This window comes from Crinia signifera, chromosome 4 (assembly GCF_055691185.1).
Source record: "Crinia signifera chromosome 4, ASM5569118v1, whole genome shotgun sequence".
NCBI lineage: Eukaryota > Metazoa > Chordata > Amphibia > Anura > Myobatrachidae > Crinia > Crinia signifera.
This window is the reverse complement of record NC_139220.1, coordinates 278608071-278626086: the sequence shown is the minus strand read 5'-3', so window position 1 is coordinate 278626086 and position 18016 is coordinate 278608071. Positions and strand designations below refer to the sequence as shown.

The 18016-nt window shown below is 46.2% G+C and overlaps 1 protein-coding gene across 1 annotated transcript in view; it reads right to left on the bottom strand.

Moving 5' to 3' along the window:
* The window catches only part of NPC1L1 (NPC1 like intracellular cholesterol transporter 1), a 52961-nt gene extending 36007 nt beyond the window's left edge, over positions 1-16954 (bottom strand). The window contains exons 1-4 of the mRNA XM_083184714.1: positions 16877-16954; positions 13652-13822; positions 3162-3398; positions 1396-2724 (exon numbers count right to left, since the gene is read on the bottom strand). Coding sequence (XP_083040840.1) covers positions 1396-2724; positions 3162-3215 — 1383 coding nt within the window. The 5' untranslated portion in view covers positions 3216-3398; positions 13652-13822; positions 16877-16954. The remainder of the gene's footprint in view (positions 1-1395; positions 2725-3161; positions 3399-13651; positions 13823-16876) is intronic.
* Positions 16955-18016: the final 1062 nt, after the last annotated feature.

The following is an 18016-nucleotide window of genomic DNA, read 5'->3' as shown; positions in this document are numbered from 1 at the left end:
TCTCCTCTCTTCTAAGCGGATGCCTACATTTCCTGATCAACGACCTCAATGTAAAAAGGGTGCCTGATAGATCCTTGTATTGCCTCCTGATATATTTATACATGGTAAGCATGTCTCCTCTTAAACATATTTTCTCAAGCGTATTCATTCCTTATTGGCTAATCATTCCTCGTAACCCAAGAACTCCATCCCTTTGCTTGGTTGCCATTAGCTGAATTTTTTTAGTTCTGCAATGTCCTTTTTGTAGTGTGGAGCCAGAATTGCACCCTGAATTTCAGATGAGACCAAAATCAGTGCCTTGCGGAGGCTATTATCCTATGGACCTTAGTTGCTGCTACCCAAGTTTGTTATCTATTTGTCCTTCTAGGTCCTTTTCCAGCAGTGACTCTCCTAGTTCTATCCCATTTAGATTGTAGGTCTCCCAAGATGCATGACCTTACATTTATCAACATTGAACCACATTGGTATATAGTTTGTTTTTAGTTTGGACTAGCTGCTAATACCAACGAAGAACATGATTGGACCAAGTATTTGCACTGCATTATTAAATAAGTGTGTTCTATAAGGGACTCAGCAATGGTTCTCTTAAAGTGATATTCTAAACTTGGAATACACAAGGAGACTGTGACTTCCTATAGTAGTAGGACTCCTCACATACCTCCATCCATACTTTCCTCAATCCATACTTGTTTATTGTTTGTACCCACGTTGAGTTTGTGCATCTTCCTTAATATGTGAAACCCAAACTTAATGATCGACACTGAAGTACAATTGTGTCTATGAGCTAAATTCAGAATAAGTCACAGTTTTGCTTAAAAACGATGCAATTTTGTTTTGAGTGATGGCAGGGAAGAGGCGATGGGGTGGGATTGCGGCACGGCGTTGGAAGAGCACAATCTGGACAATGCAGGTGTATCTGGACCAGTTTATGGGGTGGTTTGGAGTGGCTGCATGAGGTCACATGCAGCATCAGGCCCAGCAAGTGAAGTGAAGTCCCTCCTCGCAATGCATTTCAATGTTTTTACAATCGCAATACAGAAATGCGATTCCATCACAGGAATCCGATGCAATTGCATTTCTATACCCCCTGACTGCACAGCCTGGTTTAGAAGGCATGCGCCTCCAAACTGCCCAAAAATGGAACTGACATGCCTGCATTGTCGGGACCGCACCCTACCAATGCTGCATCTCCTCCCCATCACCTCTCTTTTGCCACCCCTGCCGTCACCGGGATGTGACCACAGTTTGAGACTTTGCGCATAAGCAGCAGAAGTGCGAAAAGAGCATAATAGCAATGTTCGCACTTCTACGATCAGTGCTGAATCTAAAAATTCGGAATACATGGAGGAAATGTCACTGGGCAAAAACATTTGTCATCTGTATTATGTCACTTACTTCAATGTTCTGCAGCTTGGTCTGAAGGTCCAGCATTTCCAGTAGGAGATCCGGAGCAAGGATCCCACTGAAGTTCAGTTGCCCGAAGAAGACAGAATTGTAGGAGTAAGAAGGGCGATCCTTCACCGTGATGATAAGCTGGTTCGTTCTGAAGAAGGGTGCAAAATGTGAATCATGATAGTCTTTCTCCTGTCTAGCTCGGCTGTTGGGTGCTGACCACAGTTCTATGGGATCTGTAGTCAACTTAATTAAGATCATGCCAGCTGAAAGTATGACTACCACAACTGTGGAGATCCCGATGACGGTTTTAGGGTAATCTGCCATGCGAGTGCCCCACCACCGGAATGTTCTCTCCATAGAGCGATTAGTCAATAAGCTCACCTTCTCTGAGCAACTCAGATCAGCATATTTCACGCGTGGCACTTCTTTATTTTTGCGTTTCTTGCATGTGCGTGAGGCACATTCTATACCCAGGAATATAAAAAAGAAAAAGACCAAAATGATAAAAACCACAATGCTCACTATCAAATACCCATCAATAGTCAATAGCTGGAATGGCTCTGGTAGAGGCTCTAGCGGTGGAAGCTTGGGGCAGGACTCTACACAGTCCTGGCAAGTACAGGCATTTTCTGGTTCTCCGTCTGGACCTTCGCTACAGCTCCACACGTTGCTGTCAAAAGGCTCAATACCATCGCCAACCACAGTGCCATTGTCTATTAGTTTGAAATTGATGACTAGGGGTGCCAACCCATTACTGATGTCTCCTTGGAAGTCCAGCCAGCGTTGAGCGGTGCAGAGTTTTGCTCCATATCTTCCGCACATTGCATCAATAGCAAATCCCCCGGTAGCTGGTAGGCGCACATTATGACAGGAGTCAAAGGATCTCTCAGCAAAATGACGCTGATAGTAGCACTGGTACTCCAGTAAACCCAGCTCAGGCTGGCCATTTACAGTGGTGGCAAATGTACGAGTGACATTAATGAACAAGCTCTGCTTTGGGCTGCAAATGTTCTGGCAGTGGATGTTGGCAAAGTTATCGGCACATGATGGACATCGACTCAAGATGACTTTAGATAGACCTATGCTTTTCTCGAGGCTCGCTAATTGATCCATAGAACAACAGGCATGTGTATCGTTTTCTCCATTGTACAGCATTGGGCAGACAGTCCAGAGGCGCAATAGATGTGCCCCAGTCAGCTTCCTGGCTTTCACGTTGGACACACAGGGGGTATTAGCTGGGATCAGACTGTTAGTCACCTCTGGATTAATACCGCACTCACCATACGTTGAACAATACCCCTCCTGGTGTATAGGGGTAAACCCAAAAACCTGGATGGTAGAAACATAATGAGACATGTAATAAATCGTGTGGGGTTTAGCACTACAGTAACACGTGGGTACGTAGTAGACTGAACAGAAGCACACAACAGACAGAATCGGCTTTAAGAGCAAAGTGAACTTTGTATATGGTAAGAGTTCAAATCTATGGAGAAACAATTACAAAAGACACTCGATAGTGGGAACAGTTACTCCCGGTTTGGTCAGTGCTGGACATCAGGGAAGTGAGTACAGACCATATTGCACGTGACCATGCTTATTTGTACAATATCATATTCTCCATACTTATAAGCACAGACCTCAGGGAAAAATACAAGTAAATAAATTATTCCAATGATGATCAAGCTAAGTGCACAATGCCAACCTGGCTCTCCCAAGTAACATGCAGTAACAATAGTCCAAGAAACATTACTGTATAAAATACTCACCGTTAGGGGGAATACTGCCCCCAGTATTACCACTGCGATAATGACAGGCTGCATCCTTCACCCCTTCTAAGCAGACCAAGGGGGTTGGCGTCTGGGAGACCGGGTGAGGTCTGTACCAGGAGCTGTGATGTTCCTCTGTACAAGCAACCTGACAATGTGGTATAGATCCGAGCTTTTCTAGCCCTGTATTCTCCACAGGAGCCAATTGGGAGTGTTATAAATCCTGCTTCTTATTAACTAGGAAAGGAGGGGTTAGGGGACAGTTGTAGCAACAATTTACTCACAGTGAACATGTCACTAAATACATTGATTGCTGAAACAGACACTTCTGTTGAACAATGCAGGAATATGCAGCATACGGAAATATTCATTTAACACAGTGGTTCCCAAACTGTTCGCCATTGCACCCTGGGGTGCCTTGGGTCACATGCAGAGATGCCGTGGTTTGGTGGTACAGGACCAATTTAAATGATTTATCAATGTAATAGCCAAAACCAGTGATTGTCGCTCCAAATCTACCATATGCCAACAGTCAGAAGGGAATCCTGATCCTAAGGATGCGAAATGCAATTTACTTATCCAATTTTTTTTAACTTTGGGGAAATGTGATTCAAAAATGTTTTGGGACCATGGATGCTTTGTGCATTGCTTTGTCTCATGTAACCTAAAATATAAGCTTCCTCCTGACTTTCTTTTATTAGATTGCTAATTTTAGACATTTGTAGATACATTGTATGGTCCTTATCAAGCCGCATACACACTAGAAGATAAAGGGAAAGATATCTTTCATAAGGCCCTTTCTGAAAGATATCTTTCACTTTATCTTCTAGTGTTTACACTCAATATCATTAACGATGTGCAATCCTGTGCATCGTTAACGACCTCCTCCCTCGTCCAGCATGTTCAGATGAAGGAGGTCCTCATTAACTAGAGGCAGCCATACCTCCCAACTTTTAATGTGGCCAGGGATGGACATCTTTGCACACCGCCGAAATTATCGGTCATGGCCTCGCGGCAAGGGGGTGTTTTCTGACACTGTGGGAGCACAGCTAGCAGCTCTGTATGCTGCTGGCCAGCCCCCAGCCCCAATGCTTGCAGGAATAGACGCTGTGCGCATGTATATACGCCCACCATCGGAGCCCCTGCGAATATTCTGGTCCGTGCGAACGGACCAGAATAAGGCCCATAATCTGCCCCCTTCCTGCTATATCTGGTCTGAGCTGTGCCCACACTGCAACTGCATCTGCTCTATATTATTGGAACATTGGATTGGACAGGAGGTTTCCTGGCTGGGCAGTATTGCTGCTATGAAGATGGTTTTGTTACCTAAATCAATATATTTTTCAATGTAGCCTACCCTCCGTGAAAGGCTGGGAGGCGGACCCGAATTCCCACTTGGCGGGGGCCGGCGAATCGCGTCATTGTGGGCCCCCCCTGCTCTGCTATGCCTGAGATACCAGCATTGCAAAGTGGGGGGCATGGCCACGATGAAGAGTTCACAATGATCATGCCCCCAAATACAGAACACAGTTTCAGCCTGCGTCTGGCCACGCTCCCTCCAGGACATGTCCGCCAGCTCCGCCCCCTTCTTCCGCAGCTGGCTGCCCTCTCCCGGAGAGGGCAGCTGAAAAGTAGGCAGCCCTGATATTTATTCAGCACCATTCCAAACCTTTTTTCCCCTTTTTTTACATATACATTTTACATAGTGTTTACTAAATATGTACAGTGCATCCGGAAAGTATTCAGTGCTTCACTCTTTCCACATCTTGTTATGTTACAGCCTTATTCCAAAGTGGAATAAATCATTTTTTTTCCTCTAAATTCTACACACAATGGTCTTCATTCTGGTTGACTCACAAAGCTGCAGATTTTGCTTTGCGAGCCGACCAAATGCCACCCGCATAAAAATCCATTCGCAGCCTTGCGTTCGTGGCAGAAATCATTCAATAGTCACCAGTGTCTTAGGTTTACGGCGTCCTATTATGGAAACAGGGCGGGCAGCTGACATCTGGGGACACCCGTGTCATGCCGCAATTTAAATGGGAACACCTAGTGTTTTTCATGGGAACACCCATGAAATGTTGGGCGTTCCCATGGGCGTTTAAGTTCCAACAAGGGGCGGCAACAACGTGACGGATTGATAGGGGGGCAGGAAAAAGCGTTCTCTGGGAGCATATTGGAAAATGCAGACATGTCCAGGCCGCTCCGGGAAAGGGCCACAGCGGATGCATGACATAGCTCGTAGCCGCTACAACCCTAAACATCGCCAACCTGCGTCTGGCTTTGTCGCTAGGCTGCGCAGCCAGGGGGCTACCAGTGATTTGCGAGCCCTGCACTGTGTACCTGTCCATACAGAGAGAAGGCAGAAGGAGAGTAGGTACCATGACAACACAGGTTGTATTGTGCTTTCCCGGGTATACCTGTATTCAGTGGAAACGGTCCCTACAGTACCTGGGAGTACAGTGCAGTGCAAATGGGGACAGGAGAGTGACTGACATTCTGACCCAGGATTTTAATGGAATATTAGAAAAATTACTTAATTTACTGTTCACACAAACAAAACAAGCCACACCAGTGTCAGCGGAGCATCCCATTCTGTATGGGCTTGGTACAAACCCGACTGCCGAGTCTCCGACACCCGATTGTCCGGGGCTGCTCTTGCCACGCTGCGGGCTCCCTGGCTCGCTGCGCTCAACACCTATTCTATTCTCCCTCTATGGAGGTCATGGTCCCCCACAAGGGAAAATAGCCCATGTAAGTAAGGGCGACTGACAGTCGGGATTCCAATGTAAGAGAAACGACCGTCGGAATCCCGGCTGTTGGTGAGTCGTCGGGCACCCTTCTGTATGGAGAGAGGGAATTGACAAAAGAGGTTTGCAACGGAGAACATTCACATTTACAATAACAATGTACACAGGTCAAAGCTATAGGCATCCTATCACATAGGGACATCCTGATATCTCTGGTCGGCTGGGACCTTTGGAGTACAGTACATTTGTTTGCTTAGGAGTTTCCAAGCCCAGGAACAGGAATAGCATAGTAGAACAGAGGACAGGTTGCACAACAGATGCTAAACAGTTTTCATTTGGTTAGTACAGGATTGGCAGATTGCTATACTGTATGAAATCACTGGTGGAATAAGAGGCAGGAGAGTAGGTACAGGCTGAGCGCATGAACATAAAACATACTGTATTTGCCGACTTTTTGGCTGCCCTCTCCGGGAGAGGGGGGCGTGCATCTGTGCGTGTTGGCACCGTGGTGGTAGTCGGTGCAGGGCAGCGGGGGTCATGATAAGAAGCCCATAGGCTCCTATGGGGTATCGCCAGGTTTTGCAAAGAGAGGAGTTGCGGTGGCGCGTGTCCGATAACGGGGGGTTTTACCGTATTTTTGCTTTAGTACATTTCACCCACGTGCAATAAAAACAGGCTGATTGTCGACCTGGCCTCCAAAAACCTGGGCACGTCTTTGTTTTCCCTGAAACTAGGTCACTAGGTTGACAGTACAAAGGTCAACATGCATAAGGCTGACCACTGAAAGTTGACAGGCCTTAGGTCTACACATAAAAAGGGTCAACATGGCTTTAGGTCGATAGGGTCATGAGGTCACAAGCATTAGGATGACATTGGGAAGGTCGACAGTCAAAAGGTTCACTTTTTGGAGCCGACATGTGTCGACAGGCAGTATTTCATGCCCTACCATCCATTGTGGCGTGGAGGGAGAATAGAAGAGTGTTCCGAGCGTAGCTTGGCACCGTGCTTGAAGCATGGCTAGCACAGCACCGATACGATACCATGTTGACATTCGTGGCAAAATACGTTAAAAACCTGTGTCGACCTTTTGACTCTTGACCTTCCCAATGTCAAACTAATGACCCTGTCAACCTAAAGTCATGTCGACCTTTTTCCTGTGCCGACCTAAGGCATGTCGACGTTTGTACTGGCTTTTTTAGCAGATAGTTTGCATATTTCTCACAGAGATGTAGGCACTGAAATGGTTAAAATACCTTGGGCTAGATTCTCTAAACTTCAAAAGTGATAAAATGGAGAGTGATAAACAGCCAGCCAATCAGCTCCTACCTGCCATGTCACAGACTGTGTTTGAAAAATGTCAGGCAGGAGCTGATTGGCTGGCTGTTTATCACTCTCCATTTTATCACTTTTGAAGCTTAGAGAATCTGGCCCAAGATCAACATGAAAACGTTTGATATGTGTATTTTTATTAAGTTTTCCCAAATGTAGTATCTTTCCTGTTATCTGACCACCATCATATGGTCTCGCCGCTGACTTGCTTCACTCGCCATGAATGATGACTCACTTCTTCACAGGTTACTGTTCCCATTAGATGTTTACATGGAGAGGAAATAAAGTAGGTCCTACATTTGTGACAAGATGACAAAAAAAGTGTCCTCCTTTGTGTATACACCATTTTTTATGTCGACCATTTGTACCTGTCATTCGAATGCATGTCCATCATACAGTGGTGTAGCTAGGTGCCACGGTGCCTGGAGCAAGGGCCCCCTCCCCCTGATTTGTAGTAGGCGGGGCTCTTTTGTGGCAAAAAGGGGTGTGGCCTAACAATATACCACACACCGTAATGCCCATTGCACATTTTAGCAAACTTGATAAATACCCATTACACATAAAGCCACATGCCGTAATGCCAATTACACATAAGGCCACACATGATGCCCATTACATACTATATAACAAACCGTAATGCCCATTACAAATTTGACACATAAGTGAAAGTTACCTACATGCTCATTGCTAGGGGCTTCATGCTCGATGCCAGGGGTTCAGGCTCAATGCCAAGGGGCTTCATGCTCATTGCCAATGGGGGACTGAAATTTCTTAGTGCCAAGGGGGGCTAAAATAGCTCATTGCCAAGGGGGACTAAAATAGCCTGTTGCCAAGGGGGACTGAATCCTGCTGCAGCCCGCTCCGAAAGCCAGGCACAGAGAGCAGTGTGTTGCCCGGCTGTCCGCCACTATTTTCAAGTCTCCCGCTGGACCACTAGCCAATAGGCACTTGCAGTCCAGCAGCCAGCAATGCTGTTCCTGATTGGCCGCTGGACCGTAAGCGCCTATTGGCTAGCAGTCCAGCAGGAAACTTGAATTTGTGTCCTGATTTCTGTGCCGCCCGGCATTGGCTCACACAGCTGATATTGTGAGCCACGGCCAGGCGACGAAGGAGTCAGGACATGGGAGTCAGTGGGCGGGGGAGTCGGTGAGCTGGGCGGGCAAGAGCTGGATGGCGGAGGCAGAGTTTACGGTGCACGGCTCTGGCGCCCTGTGATCTGTAGGTGCCCGGAGCTCAGGCTCCGCCCTCGTTACACCCCTGCCATCATATAGTATCCACCTAATAACTAAAAAATGACAGACAACATATAAAAACTGTGCTAGGGACTACTTGTATGTAATTAAATGTATTATCTATACGAATCACTCGCCAGTGAACATTATAATAATAAAATAATAAAATAATTTTATCATAAAAAGCAGAGGTTTCACAGCTTGCAGCTAAGTTTAGCCGTTAAGTGCCTTGCATTAGGTGTTAATAATCCATGACTATTGAAAAAGTAAAAAAAACTAATAATTTTAAATGGTGATAACATTACCAGTCCTGGTATGTCTGGCCAGACAAATGTGAGGTCCTCCTCTTAGGTCCTGTTGGTTATAGCAAAACCCCAGTAAGATGTTTTTACTGCCCAATGCTTCTTAGCAGGCTGGGGGGAGCAGGTTGGAAGGTTTAACTTTTCACTTTTTGCTAATAATACAAAGTTGCATGCTTTCTGCTGGGATATAGTCATGGATTATTATTATTTTTTTTGTAACATTTGTTTATTGATTTTCAATAAATGAACAAACCGATGAATTATGGTGTGTACACACGGCAGATATGCCGTGCTATACGAGTCCCGATACGATCAGATCGCATCGGGACTCGCATAGCACGCCATGCTGCAGAGGGACAATTTAGATTATATAGTGCAGATCTGCACTATATAGTATTGTCTGCCCTCACTATATCGCTGCCGATTTGCGCTCACTCGGGAGCGCGCATCGGCAGCGAATCGGGCTTGTTAGCCGTAAAAAGCCGACAATTAATATGCGATATGGCTTCCGATGTTCACTATATCGGGAACATCGGAAGCCATATCGCCCCCCATGTGTACACACCATAACCTTTCACAAATGAAGGGATCACCAACAGTGACAAAACAATGTAAAGATCTACATCAACATGTTGTTATACATTTTGGATAGCATTGTGATCTCAAGGGTTACGAGGGGTTTCGAGGGGTTGAGTGAATAAATCCACACGAAACAAATATGACTCCTCGATCTTTGCTCCACTTGAATGAATTAATTCGTTAAAGTTAGCGGTACTACTCAGTTGAAATGCCTCAAGACATCCTGTATCATCCTTGGGGACCGTATAGACAAGCAGAGTCCAATCAAAAACATTGAAAACAACATATACAAGACATGGGAAGGAGGGGGGGTAGCACATTAGGAATTAGGGGGAGTGGTATTTAGACATATATTATTCAGACTTCTTATGCAGGTGAGTTAAGGTAAATTTCCATCTGGCAGTACTTTGAGACAAATCAGGTGTCACTGATTCATATTTGGACATGACCTTTTCCGATTCCAGTCAGTATCATTAAATATTTTCATTATTTGATCCCGTAATAGGCCTTTTTTTCAATGGAAAACTCAGCGTGTGTCACCGATCGTGAGAGTGAGCGTACGTCCGTGCACGCTGGCATACCCTTCACATATATGACACTGCAAATCTTGCCTTTCAACTATAATTAAGACAGTTAATTAATTATTCTAACTGTTATTCTATAATTGTTTTCTATTAACTCAATTGTCTACCTTAATAAACACCCTAATAAAACAAAATTTTAACCCTCATTACATGTATATTTATTATGTTCTAATGTGGCATTTTAATCACTATCTATGTGTCCCCACATTGGTTTAACTTTTAAATAAAGTTATGTTGATGTTACAGTGAAAAAGTTGACACATGTCGACTTCTGTGAATTGAGTGTCCTGCTTTTTAAAGTATACAAAAACACTTTCTGAATGGGTGTAGATGGTTATAAAATAGCTACCTTGACATATATAAGCAGGTCTTAGAATGAATCTTACCTAAAATGAAACCAACCTTTACATGTTGTAGTGTAGAAAGATAAGCTTCCAATGTGTTTGAGGGCTGTGTGTGGCTTGCAGGTAGTGAAATAATGGTTTTCACTTAATAGCCTGCAGCATTACTTATTACATTCAGGTGTATGTGTTTGTGTAGTAATCAGCATTAATTAGCAGACCCAGGCGTCCGCTCACATATGGTATCTCTAGGGGTGGTCTGAAGCTATCTTTGGCGTCCGCATGTTTTGGGGCCAAAATGCACGGCGCGTTCGCCGATCGAGGCGGTTGTGGCACCGTACATTTTTGGTGCACACCCCCGTGTCCGCCCATGTTTACACCCAGTTTTCCTTATTATTCCGGCCGCTCCCCTAAAAACGCCCCCATGCTGCCCACAATGACTGTGCTCTTGAGGACAGGTTTTTTCGCACGGAGAAACCCATCCGTGAACGGTGTGGGGTCGCCGCACATGCACATTGCGAAAGCTACGCATGCGCAGATTTTAAAAAACCCCGATCCGCCCGTTTACGGTCCCACCGTACCGAGCAGAATAAACCAAATACCAGATGTGGGTATGGAGTTTATGTAGTGTCTGATCTGGAAATATAGGAATAGGTGACGGTTAGAAAGGTTGAATTTGTCTTTAAGTTCAGTGAATGTGAGAAGGTTGCCACCTGGGTCAAAAACGTCTGATGCGTCTCTTATACCTTTTTGCTTGAGGTGAACATAAACCTGGTTTTCTATACCTGGGAGAAAGACTGGGTTTCCCCATAGTGGAATGTTTTTGCCATGCCCTGGGTGACATTGGAGAATCTTGTTAATGCCCAACCACGTTAGGTAAGTATCGTGGAATAGTGGATTAAGGAGGACATCTCGTGGAATTTGAGCTTTTGGGGTGTGGAGGAGGGATTTTGTGGAATAGGGGTAATTTAGTGCATCATCTAATGTTGTGATTGTGTAAATGTTCGTGTTTCTTTGCCAGTCTAGAATAAATCTGAATAGAGTGGTAAGTGTGTACATTTGGAAGTTGGGTAAGCCCAACCCTCCTTCATTTTTGGGGTAGTGGAGCTTCTGGCGAGCAATCCTTGGTTTTCCTGCCTTCCATATAAATGTAGAGATTCCAGTGTTAAGTATTTTTATATCTTTGTTTAAAATACAGAGTGGAATCATTTGCATTGTATAAAACAGTTTGGGGAAAATGATGATTTTGATCACTGCTGCTCTGCCCAACAGGGACAAAGGCAATAACGACCAACTCTCTAGTAATTTGATTACCGCTGAAATCAGCGGGGTGTAGTTAATTGTATATAGCGTTTGTAGTGTTGCCGGGACGTGGATTCCTAAGTATTTGAAGCTGGTCTTAACTATTTTGATCGGGTATCTGTCTGGGTTGGTGGAGATGTGAGAACTATCATCCGCAATAGGCATGAGTACTGACTTGTCTACATTTACTTTATAGCCTGAATTGAGTTATGAGGGAAAGGATTATTGGAAGGGAGCGGTTCGGGTCAGACATGAAAAGCAGCATATCGTCTGCAAAAAGTGCTAGGCGCAAGTCTAAAGGCCCAATTTTGATACCTTGAAATGTGTTAGATTGTCTCAGGGCGATGGCTAAGGGTTCTAATGCGATGGCGAAAAGTAGGGGAGAGGGGGTATCCTTGGCGTGTCCCTCTTTGTATGTCAAATGAGTTTGAGATGTAACCGTTACAGGAAATTTGTGAGGAAGAGAATTTGTATAAGGTGTGGATAAACTAGATACATTTGGGGGGGGGGGGGGGGAATTTTGACATGGTGTCAAACAAATGCGTCCATGACACCATGTCAAATGCCTTTTCGGTGTCAAGTGATAATATAGCGGAGGAGGTGTTGGTTGAGTGTGTGGAGGAATAGTGTATGGCTGAAAGTACTCTTCTAATGTTTATGATTGGGTTCCTTCCCATAATGAAGCCAGTCTGATCTTCATGTATTATGTGCGGGAGGACATATTTAAGTCTGTTGGCGAGAATTTTCGTAAGAATGTTATAGACAACATTAAGTAAGGAAATGGGCCTATATGATCCTGGGTTACTAAGATCTCTTCATTTCTTAGGCAAAACCTTAATTATAGTGGAATTGAAGTATTTTGGGGTAGTATTGTGGTCTAATATATAGTTGAATACCAGGGTTAGGATAGGTGTGATCTGTGTTTTCAGAAGTTTGTAAAATTCTGTGAAGAAGCCGTCAGGGCCTGGGGCTTTGCCTATTTTAAGGTTGGATATAACTGTCTGCACTTCTTCTTATGTGATTTGTGTTGTTAGAGTGTCATAGAAAGATTCATTCACCGAGGGCAGAGTAAGATTTTCCCAAAATTGAGAAGAAGCAGTCGCGTCTTCCTGAGGAGCTTGGTATAGGTCACCATAGAAAGATTTCATGACATCTGCTATTTGTTCGCTAAATGCGGTGAGTGTTCCGTCGGGGAGTTTCTGTGGATGCACTATCATTGGAGGGGATTGGTCCTTTAATAAATTAGTAAGAAGTTTCCCTGACTTATTTCCAAATCTAAAAAATCTGTAGTCTTTTTTAAAAGAGTAATTAGTTTCCATTTTAGTGAAGATATTGTCAAATATAACTTTGGCCTGGAGGTATGCTTGTTTTGTAGGTGGGGAGGGATGGTGTGTTTAGGTGTGAAATGTGTCATTTAATGTAGTTTGGGCTTGGGGAGGGCTCTCTTTTGGTTGGCTGCATATGAGATAATTTGACCTCTAATAACTGATTTGGAGGCTTGCCAGTATAGTACTGGGTTTTCTACCAGGACAGCTTGGTTGTTAGAAGCATAGTCTAGCCACATCGACTCTACACTTCTAAGGAAAGGTGGTGAATTTGCCAAGGAATGTGGATATTTCCACGAAATGAAGAGTCTCATATCTAAGTCTGTCCTTACTGCAAACCGCACCAAGGCAAGGTCGGACATCGATATGGGTTCAATCCCAACATTGGTTACTTTGGGCAACAAAGCTTGAGATATAAACATATAGTTTATTCTAGACATTGTGTTATGTGCTGCTGATATACATGCTGATATACAGTTGGGTTGAGGCTTCGCCATATATCTATCATTTGAAGTCTCCTGTGAAAAGTGGGGATTCCCAGTGATGGGAGTGCTTTTCTCGGTCTGGTCTGGGTCTGTCTGTCTGTCCAGCAGGTTGGATGTGACCAAGTTAAAGTCTCCTCCTACGATCAAGGGTAAGTGAGTAAATGGGTGCAGCAAGGCTATCAGTGAGTGAAAGAAAGATCTAGTATAAATATTTGGGGCATAGACATTGCATAAAACATAATGACGAGAAGCTATCTTTACCTCTGCCAATACATATCTACCCTCCGGGTCTGCTATAGTGGAGATCAGATCCATCACAACCGAGCTCCGAGTCAGTATAGCAACACCTCTCTTTTTAGAGGAGTAGAGAGCTTAGGCCAGTACTTGGAGGGCATTTAGCTTCATGGTCTCAGATTGTGTTAGATGCGTCTCCTGAATAAACAGACATAGGAAAGGAGACATAAGACATCTAAGACAACTAAAGACAATAACTCAATAAAAATAACAAAAACAGCGAGATCGATGGGGGACCTCACCAACTGGGAGAGCGCCATCCATCGTAACAGGTGATAAGGCTTTAGGGGGAAGTCAGGGAGAGAGTCAATTGCCAATACACCACCCCAGCTTTGGGATGTTGGTTGCAGATGTTTCACCGGGTTTAGTGCCATAAGTGTCCGGGAGATCGCACCAGGAAGAAGACAATAAGTATGCCTGTGGAAAGTGGAGGGGGGGGGTCAGGATATTAGATGGTGGAAGGTTGTATTAGAACATAGGATTGTCTTTTTGGTGAAGAATTGAAACACTGGTCATTCCACGTGTTCAGCTGGAAAGTAATAAAACATTCACTTGCTCGTCCAGTGGTTAAGAGAGTATTCCTTTGGGGGCCTTTGGTATGAGAGCAGGATTAAATTTGCCAAACACAGCGTTATGGGTCTTCAGTGAAGTTTGAGAGTCTGGGAGAATTAGGAGACCTCCTGACATCGGCCTCAGCAGCTTCATTTATGTAACCCAAGGCGTCCTCAGGGTTGTTAAAATCCTTAAATGTATAGCCTTCATAAAGCTCCAGTCGGGCTGGGTATAAAAGGGTGAATTTCTTTCCCTTCTGTACCAGTTGTGAACATAGGGGGGGGGGGAGGCTTTTCTTGCCTTGGTGAGCTCGGCTGAATAGTCCTGAAATATATATATCATCTGTGTCCCTCCCAGGTTAGGTTACAGTGTCGTCTGGATGCCATCCAGATTGCTTCCTTATGTTAGTAGTTTAGTACTCTCAGGATTGTGACTCGAGGACGTGGATTGGGAGGTGATCTTGCAGGGCCTATTCTATGTGCTCGCTCGATGACCACGTCAGTGCAGGCTGGTGTAATTTGTAGCAGGGCCGGCAAGGTATTTTTGAGGAATCCCAGAAGTTCTGTACCTTTAAGTGACTCAGGTAGCCCAATTATTCTGAGATTGTTCCTCCGGGATCTATTTTCTAGATCGTCTAGCTTGTTCCATATATGGTATTGCTCCTTTTCTTGCATAAACTGCACAGTCTGTATGTGTGAGACATCAGCAAATAGGGAACAAGTCTTGTGTTCAGATACTTGGAGCTTCAGTGACAAATTAGCGATTTGGGCAGTGATACTGGCTGTATGTGTAGCCAGAATAGGGCCAATAGCTTTCCTAATAGCCAGCATTAGCTCCCCGTGAGTGACAGGTCTGTCTGGTGGAAATGGCGGGTCCTGCATAGCCTTTGTGTGAAGGGATTGAATTAGGAGTGGGATGCTGTGCTGCGGGTTATGGGCTGTGTCTGCGGCTGAATGTACAGCCAGTGGTGTAGCTAGGTGCCACGGTGCCCGGAGCAAGGGCATGTTTTGCGCCCCCCCGATTTGTATAAGGCGGGCTCTTGCGGCAGTATATATGTATATACAGTGTGTATATATACTGTGTGTATATATATATATATATATATATAGAGTGTTCTCCAATTGGAGATGTGGGTGTTCTCCAATAGGAGATGTGGGGCACTCTCCAAGACAACTTAATTCAGTTCGATGTTGTCAAAATTAATATACAAAGGTTCCAAAGTGCATAAAAGGGTTTTAATCCATATTTGTTATATCCAAAACATGCCCCGACGTTTCGGTCCAAATGACCTATATCAAGGAGCTACGTGTCTGGTACAAATAGAGCATAACGGTGCAAATGAGGCTCACATCATCCTGGAGGGGGGCACACAGGGCAGGGAAACCAGGGCTAGGGGGGCACATGGAAGGGAGGACAGGGTAAGGGGGGTCATAGAGCAGGGAAAGCAGGACTAGGGGAGCACAGGGAAGGGAGGAAAGGGCTAGGGGGGCACAGGGCAGGGAAGGCAGGGCTAGGGGGCAGGGAAGGCTGCGCTAGGGGGGCACAGGGCAGGGAAGGCAGGGCTAGGGGGCACAGGGTATGGAAGGCAGGGCTAGGGGGGCACAGGGCAGGAAACGCTGGAGTAAAGGAAGGCTGTAAGAGGGTATGGCATTGAAGTGCTAGTTCTTCAAAAGCCACTTCAGCCAACTTACAGTGAACGCTGGACTATAGGGGCACAGGTCAGGGCAAGGGGGCACAGGGCAGGGAAACCAGGGCTAGGGGGCACAGCGAAGGGAGGACAGGGCAAGGGGGGGCATAGAGCAGGAAAAGCAGGGCTAGGGGAGCACAGGGAAGGGAGGAAAGGTCTAGGGGGGCACAGGGCAGGGAAGGCAGGGCTAGGGGGCAGGGAAGGCAGGGCTAGGGGGGCACAGAGAAGGGAAGGCAGGGCTATGGGGCACAGGGCAGTTAAGGCAGGGTTAGGGGGCACAGAGAAGGCAGGACTAGGGGGCACAGAGAAGAGAAGGCAGGCCTAGGGGGCAGGGAAGGCAGGGCTAGGGGGCACAGAGAAGGGAAGGCTGGGCTAGGGGGCACAGGGCAAGGAAGGCAGGGTTAGGGGGCACAGAGAAGAGAAGGCAGGGCTAGGGGGCACAGGGTATGGAAGGCTGGGCTAGGGGGCACAGGGCAGGGCTAGAAGGGCACAGGGAAGGCTGCGCTAGGGGGGGCACAGGGTATGGAAGGCAGGGCTAGGGGGCACAGGGTATGGAAGGCAGGGCTAGGGGGGCACAGGGCAGGGAAGGCAGGGCTAGGGGGCACAGGGTATGGAAGGCTGGGCTAGGGGGCACAGGGCAGGGCTAGGAGGGCACAGGGAAGGCTGCGCTAGGGGGGCACAGGGTATGGAAGGCAGGGCTAGGGGGGCACAGGGTATGGAAGGCAGGGCTAGGGGGGCACAGGGCATGGAAGGCAGGGCTAGGGGGGCACAGGGCAGGGAAGGCAGGGTTAGGGGGCACAGGGTATGGAAGGCAGGGCTAGGGGGGCACAGGGCAGGGCTAGGGGACACAGGGTATGGAAGGTAGAGCTAGGGGGGCACAGGGCAGGAAACGCTGGCGTAAAGGAAGAGGGTATGGCATTGAAGTGCTAGTTCAGCCACTTCAGCCAACTTACTTATTTCTCCTGTTGCCATGGGGTCGGGTTTCTCCTGCAGCAGAGATCATGAAGGAGCCTGCAGGCACACACGAAGAGAGCTCTGCCCTGCTCCCAGTAGTGCTTTGCAGGAGGCGGGGTCTCACACACAGACAGCAGCACTGTGGTTAGGAGAGGCAGCTGAGCTCTCTCCTCCCTCTGCAATCTGCTGCTGTCTCTCCCCAGCGGTGACAGTCTCACCCACTCTGTTGGGGCAGGGAATAATCGCTAGCAACACACAGCTACCTGATGCTGCTGTGCACTGCAGTGTGAGAAGGAACTTCAAAGAGAATGAGCTGCAAATAGCAACGAATGAGTATAAACGCTCAGCCTGTGCTCCACAAAAAAGAGACATAATTGCTGCAAGGGGGAAGGCAGGTAGGGTAGGTGCCAGCTTAAAGCAAGAGGGAAGATAAGGTGAAGAACAAAAGGTAAATGGCCCCTCCCCAGGAGATAGGCCATACTTAAGGAAGGGGGAGGATGGGGGTCATTACACTCAGAAGCAACCCCAGCAAGGATCATCCAGCAGCAAGAAATGGAACCAGAAATTATCTAAGTATCTATTTATTTACAAGTATTCCTTCTTATTCTTTTACTTAATCTCCTATTCGGCACCCTGCCACCCTCTATAGTCGCCCGTCACAAACTCCCAATGTATGTTATGAATTCAATAGTCAATGCAGCATACACAGGTTCTGGTTCTGCCTGGTCACAGAGGTTCCGGTTCTGCCTGGTCACAGAGGTTCTGGTTCTGCCTGGTCACAGTGGGCAGGATTGCCATTGCTGCTCTCTTATTATGCATCTGTCCTCTCTCAGTAATACCACATACTGTTTGGGCAACTTTCCCCTAAGGAATAAAGGCACCTTATAGGGTTTGTACACCAATTATCTAACAGTACAGCTGGGATTCAGGGCAGGAGTAGTTCAATGCTGTTTAATAGGAGGTTACTACAAGGGACAAGGCCAAAATATAAGTACTTTATATATATATAAGGGATTTAAGATTATACTCCCTGCAACCTTTAGCAAAGCAGCAGAGAATTAGGCCCAATGGAGACAAGCAAGTTTAAAACAAGTCTCATGATTCCCCCCCCCCCCCCCCCCCCCTTAATGAAATTACTG